This window comes from Chenopodium album, chromosome 23 (assembly GCF_948465745.1).
Source record: "Chenopodium album chromosome 23, dcCheAlbu1.1, whole genome shotgun sequence".
Lineage (NCBI taxonomy): Eukaryota > Viridiplantae > Streptophyta > Magnoliopsida > Caryophyllales > Amaranthaceae > Chenopodium > Chenopodium album.
Genome location: NC_137856.1, coordinates 39,026,938 through 39,033,827, shown reverse-complemented (window position 1 = coordinate 39,033,827; position 6,890 = coordinate 39,026,938). Strand labels below are relative to the sequence as shown.

Below are 6,890 nucleotides of genomic sequence, written 5' to 3'. Positions count from 1 at the left end.
CACTAACTATCTGCTGGTTGACACATAAAAGCAAATTGATTGGCCTAAGTTGTACATGAATAGGAAGAATCCACTAGCAAAGTTAGAAGCCAAACACATAAAAGCAATCAAGAATTCAGTAAATGACAAGGTAAACATCAAGAAAGATCAAAGCAAATTCTATGAAAATACGTTATGAATTGAGTAGGCCAGGCAAACTCCATGAATAATTTCAAAAGTTGTCTATTCTACATTTCTTTCTACATTATTAACTTATTTCTCGTGTATGGATTAGTAAGTGGAGCCAGAAAATTGGAAATATCAACCACACAATTTGTGGATATGGATAAGAAAATAGGAAATATCCTATTTTCTTTAAAACAAAGTAGGTAGCTCCTCAAGTCCTCATTCAATTCATTCTCTCTCCAATAATTACATACTCTTGTTGCCTCCTTCACCAAACAATGGAAGGTGCAGGTTTAGCTCTCTCTGCTGTTCAAACTCTTTTAACAGCACTGCAATGTCCGCAACTTAATGATATCCGCTCAATCTTTGGATACAAATCCCAACTTGATGACCTCCAAGGCACTGTCGAATATCTCAAGTCTTTGCTCAGAGATGCTGCTGAAATCAACCAGGAGCTCCTCAACAGCCAAGACAAGGTTCAAATCGACAAGATTATGGATGCTGTCTACGAAGCTGATGATCTGTTCGATGAGTTTGTCACTCTTGCGCAGCAGAAGAAACTCTTGAAGGCTGATGGTAGAGTCTCTGAAAAATTTCGGAGCTTCTTTTCGCTTTCCAGCAACCCTCTAAGCGTGGCTTACAGAATGAATGACGGGGTCAAGAAGATCAAGAAGAAACTGGATGCTATTGCTACCTACAAGCAGTTTAGCTTTAAGCATGATTCTCAGCCTATCAGGACCAGAAGCCGTGATACCTGTTCTTATGTGAATCAAGTCGATATCGTTGGAAGAGGGGATGACTTGGAGAAGATCGTCGGAATGTTGCTTCCTCCTTCTGATGATCAACGACACGACGTGTCCTTCCTTTCTGTTGTGGGTCTTGGAGGGTTGGGAAAAACTGCTCTTGCTCAGCTTGTGTTCAACGATCCAAGGGTTCAAAGTGCATTTTCGTGGACGAATTGGACTTGTGTCGCTGATCAAGATCAAAAGGAGCTTGACGTAAAACAAGTGCTTTGCAAGATTCTTGAACGCGAAGGTTCCACCTTGGAGCAGGCGCAAAACCAACTTCGAGAGAAACTAGCAGGCCAGAGATACTTGCTTGTTTTAGATGATGTATGGACTGAGAAGCAAATTCAATGGCGTGAATTGGTAAAATACTTTACTGGAGGTCTAAAGGGAAGTTGGATTGTGGTGACTACACGCTCACATACAACTGCAGAAATTGTAGGTGGTGAAGTGCATAAGCTACAAGGCTTATCCGAGGAAAATTCATGGAGCTTGTTTCAACAATCAGCTTTTACATCAAATCCTCCTGACGAGCTGGTCAAGATTGGCCGAAAGATTGTTGACAAATGTGCTGGAGTTCCGCTTGCTATAAAAGTGGTAGGGAGTTTCTTGTATGGTCAAGACAGGGGCAAGTGGAAGTTTGTTCAAGAGAAAGGATTAGCCAACATTAGGCAGAGCGACAATGGCATTCTGTCCATATTGAAGTTGAGCTTTCATCATCTTGAAGCTCCATTAAAGAGTTGCTTCGCTTATTGCGCACTGTTTCCGAAGGATTATGAAATGAACACGGAGAAGTTGAAAAGCCTTTGGATGGCACAAGGCTATGTTGTTCCACTGGATGAAGGTCAGAGTATAGAAGATGCTTGTGAGGAGTATTTTTCGATTTTGTTGAGAAGATGCTTTTTCCAGGATATCGAGAAAGATCATAATGGTGAGATCTACTCATGTAAGATACATGATCTCATGCATGATATTGCTCTAGATGTCTCGGGGAAGGAGATTTTTTGTGCAACAAATACCATTGGAGGCAACCTAGACAAAAAAGTTCGCCATCTATTCGGTGAGAGACTTGAGACTATGAGGGAACGTGGCAATTACTCTTTGTTTGGTAAGTCTCGTATTCGTTCTTATCTTCATACTTATATTGATAATAAAGATACCCAGTTTCCGGTGGATGCAATAGTAGCAAATTGTAGGTTCCTAAGGGCATTGGATTTGCGGTCGTTAGGAATCAAAAATTTGCCGGACTGCATAGGTGATTTGTTGCATTTGAGGTATTTAGATCTCTCACGTAATAAAAGTATGCAAGAGCTTCCCAAGTCATTTACAAAACTCTATTATTTGCAGACCTTAAAGTTAGAGGTGTGTGGGAGTTTGAGAGAGCTGCCAAAAGACTTGAGTAGACTAGTTAACCTCAGGCTCTTGGATGTTTGGGGATGTGATAGTCTTACATATATGCCTAAGGGCATGAGTAAGTTGAGTAGCCTTCATTGGCTAAGTGATTTTAAGGTGGGTGGAGGAGGGAGTAGTTCAAATTGGGAACAATGGTTTGACAGCCTGGAAGACCTGAAGGCTCTTAATAAACTCAAAGGTAGTCTTAAAATTATGATCAAGTGGCCCAAAAGAGATAGGAATATTGTTAAGGAAGATGGTGATAAGAGAGAAGGATTATACATGAGGAATAAAGAACATCTCAATGAATTAAGGGTTGATTTCATAGATGATGGAGGAAAGGATGAAGAGTTAAGTTTGATGGAAGATTTGCAGCCACATTCTAATCTGAATCATTTATTTGTGAAGGATTACAATGGTGTAAAAATGCCAGGTTGGTTAACCCTTGTTCTAAATATCGTTAGTCTTGGGCTTTATGATTGTGGGGAGTTGGAGTACCTGCCATGCCTGGGAAACTTGTGTCATCTGGAATCCATTAAACTTTTTAGATTAGAAAAGCTGGAGTACATAGGAGTAGATGATTCTTCATGGGCAAATTCCAATACAACGATGCCAATGTCTGGGTTGGGTAGCAGTGACAAGGAACTATCATTCTTTCCATCCCTTAAAGAAGTTAGGTTAGAATATCTGCCAAAGTTGAAAGGATGGAAGAGAGGGGTAGTAGGCCGGGTGAAAGACAACATCCTCCAATCACAGCAATTACTACCATGTTTTTCCAAATTGCAGACATTGAGAATATACGATTGTCCGGAGTTGACAAGTCTTCCGTCATGTCCCGGTTTGGAAGACCTGTTTTTAGCGGAATTCAACCAAGGGCTGCAAATAATGAATAACAAAAGAGATGAAGTTGCTCCAGTATCCTCCTCCGCATCTACATCCTGTTTTGAGATTGTAAATCCCAAATTACAGTGTCTTCGGATAAACAACATACTATGGCCAAATTCGCTGCCGTCGGAGTATTTTCATTGTGTTAATACCCTGGTTCTATCGGATGTCAATGAGGAGGTGGATATGCCCAATTGGATGCACTTCTTGACCGGTCTCCAAAACCTAACAATTGGCAATTGCAGAGAAATGAAAGCAATCCCAAAGTGGATGCCCAAACTCACTTCACTCACAACACTTCGCTTTAGGGGCAATTCAGAAAGCCTGAAGAGAAGATGCAAAAAGGATCCACCTGGAGAGGACTGGCCCTATATTCAACACATCCCTCACATTCAATTTAATGGTGCGTCTATTTCTTCCCCGTTGTCATTTTTAATTAACTCTGCCGTCGGAGTATTTTCATTGTGTTAATACCCTGGAACTACAGTTGGGCTATAAAGAGGATGTTCCTAATTGGGTGCAGTTCTTGCCCGCCCTCCAAACCCTAGAAATTCACGATTGCGAAGAGCTGAAAGCAATCCCAAAGTGGATGCCCAAACTCACTTCACTCACAACACTTAACCTTTATGGCTGTTCAGAAAGCCTGGAGAGAAGATGCCAAAAGGATCCACCTGGAGAGGACTGGCCCTATATTCAACACATCCCTCACATTCAATTTTTTGGTGCGTCTATTTCTTCCCCTTTGTCATTTTTAATTAACTTGGTCAACGCTTTGCTACCTTCCTCCCTGGATTTATTTAATTTAGTCAAGTCTATGTATGTCGTGTATGCATCTTCATTCAACCACTTAATTTCAAAGTGTAATATAACCCTGAATTTTTCCCTATTTTAAAAATATTTTGAATTTGAATTACAATTTTGAAATTGTCAAGTGATTTTTATAAACCTCAATTGGATTTCTTTAATCTTGCTTGATTATTTAAAATTGGAAAATTTAACGGGAATAATCCAACCTTTTGTCCGTTCTCTCATATTAATCCCACCTTTTGTTTATTCCTAATTAATTATCTTACTTGAGAAAAGGGGGTAAAAGGTTGGATTAATTAGGAATAAACAAAAGGTGGGATTAATATGGGAGAACGGACAAAAGGTTGGATTATTCCCGTTAAATTTTCCTTTAAAATTTAGCTTTACATTTATTTAAATTTGAATGAGTTTTTATTACCTCATATTATCTTACTTGATTGTTCAATGATTTTAACTTTCTAAATAATAATAATAAACAAAAGGTTTTGTGACATTTCATCCATTTGTTCCAATGATTTCAACTCTAATAGTTGCCCATAAATGACCATATATTCGATTGAAAGTGTAAAGTATGTTCAGGGACTACCAAACACATGACCATTCCTGCAAACAAGTGCAAACCCTTAATACATGATTAGACCCTTTTTTTTTATTTAGATGTGCCCCTTCTTCCCTATAATCCTATACGAAGTATATTTTTCTGATTTGATGTAATTCTTCTTGTTCAAAAATTAAAGGCTGATTAAATTTCAGTAAAGAATTCGGATGATTGATGATAAACACTTGGCTAGGAGTATTCAATGCTCTGATCTGATAATCCACTGAGTGGAGTTCCTGTCATCTAATTCTCTTGAAATTATATATTTTAATGTTTCTTGCTTCTCTAGCTGTTTTTGATATGTATATCAACAACATTTCTTCAACTTCTCAATATCTTTAATGCATGACTATTGCAGCATCGCTTTTTTAATATTTGCCTTGGATACATCAAGAAGGAGTATGTATGAAGTTTCGGATGAACAGAATACTATTCAGGTGAGCACTTCTACTACACTGTATAAATCTATGCGCAGTTGGAACAGAACTCGAGACAGAAATGCAATTTTAAGGGACTAGTACAGTAGTAGTGATAAGCGAACCTTACCTGCAGATGGTTCTATCAAGTGTGTAGAAATTCTGTATGAGTTGGTGCAAATGTACTTGAGCAGAATAATTAAGATAGACCTTCTGTGGAAGGTTAAGGCAAGATAATATATCTGTTTAATTTATGGCGATTAACTTACTGTATTAATCCAAGTTCTCAACAATATAAACAACTGAACACAACACTTCGTATATTGGGCATGCTATTCTTTGTCTTGTAATTTATTTATGAGTGATAACTTAATTCTTCCTCTTTATGTGATTGTTACTCCGTATTCTGTTTATTTCAGGCTCTTGAACTCAGAACTCGTATATTAATTTGTCTGCTAATTGTCATGCAGATTATTCCTGAACTTGGCAGAGGTTGCCTACTCAACCTGATGACTGATATGGTGCTCCTCCAACTTTTGAGCTAGCGCAAGTTGTTTGTATTTTTTGACATCGATCTATTGTGAAGCCATTACTCTAATAATGAGCACTGCTGGAATTCCTTTCTCCTAATGGTGCTCATGGATGCAGGCCATTATCCTCATGAGTCATGAGAAGTATCCAGACTCAATACACTTAACCTTGAATGGGCAGTGATAAGTGACAGAACGATGAGCTACTCTTCCTCGTGGTGGAACCATGTCAACTCTCTTGCCAAATGCCAATGTAAACACTAGATATTTGTTCATCTTGTATGGATCTTTTCATTTTGAATTTGAAAGTAAAGCAGCTTAGGATGATCTTGTTCATGACAAACACTTGCATAAGTTTTGTGTCATTGAATTCCTACTTGTATAGAAAATGCTCTTTTTGGTAATTTGTTATGTAATTTCTGACATGATGGAGTCGTCCAGCTTGTATACTTCAATTTGTCATAATTGTATGTTCTTGTATTAGTTGTACTTTGTATTTAAGTAGTTAAGCAAAGAAAAATATTTAAACTTTTCCTCGAGGCATTCTTTTGGAGCACCATCTCCATGACAGCAATGTAATTGTATTTGTGCTCAGTTCTGTAAGTTGAAATGTACTCCGTAATCAGCAAATGTGAAAAGATTTCCTACCTTCCTTTTCTTTTATTTTCAAATTGAAATATTTTCTCTTCTTACATTTTAATTTTCTCTTGGTATCTTCATTTCTTAAATTTTAATTCAATCAATTCTATTGTCTTATTTTTTTGCGGCTTTTTATTCACTATCATTTCAATTTCACAGGTTTCATAATCTGGGCAATTAGCTCCGGGTATAGATTATTCATGATTTGTAATGTATAATTACTTTTTTACTATTTTAAATGTTATTTACAACTTATTAAACATTAATTGCATTCGATTTTTTAAGCAGCACAAGCTTGAGTTTGACACAATTGCAATCACTTGGTCTATCGAAATCAAAGCATGTGTTTAGGAGAGATCCTAACATGAGGTTATCAGAATAGAGAGCAGATGGCATGGACGGAAATCTCTTCATCGCAACCTCTGCTACTTGATGCTGTGGGATCTCCCTCAATTAGAGGAATTGCCTAATTGAATACACTTCTTGGGTACCCTCCAAACACTTGAAATTCGATACTGCCAAAAACTAGAATCACTGCCAAATTGGATGCCCAAACTTACCTCTATCAGGGAACTTCAAGTTTGCAACTTATCGGCACGCCTCAAGGAAAGATGTCAAAATCTTTCAGGAATAGACTGGCCAAAGGCTCAGCACATCTCCTCCATTGTATTTA

At 37.9% G+C, this 6,890-nt stretch overlaps 1 protein-coding gene across 2 annotated transcripts; it reads left to right on the top strand.

The window, feature by feature from the left end:
* The first annotated feature begins 304 nt into the window (after positions 1-304).
* Positions 305-6,227, top strand: LOC145608156 (putative disease resistance protein RGA1). Of its 2 annotated transcripts, none has more exons than XM_081663767.1 (4): positions 305-3,630; positions 3,751-3,949; positions 4,991-5,069; positions 5,519-6,227. In XM_081663767.1, the coding sequence occupies exons 1-2, from the start codon at positions 444-446 to the stop codon at positions 3,846-3,848; spliced, it is 3,285 nt and encodes a 1,094-aa protein (XP_081519893.1). In that variant the 5' UTR covers positions 305-443; the 3' UTR covers positions 3,849-3,949; positions 4,991-5,069; positions 5,519-6,227. The 2 variants fall into 2 exon arrangements, with proteins under 2 accessions (XP_081519893.1, XP_081519894.1); XM_081663768.1 differs by having other exon boundaries at positions 306-3,630; positions 3,715-3,949.
* The last annotated feature ends 663 nt before the right edge of the window (positions 6,228-6,890 follow it).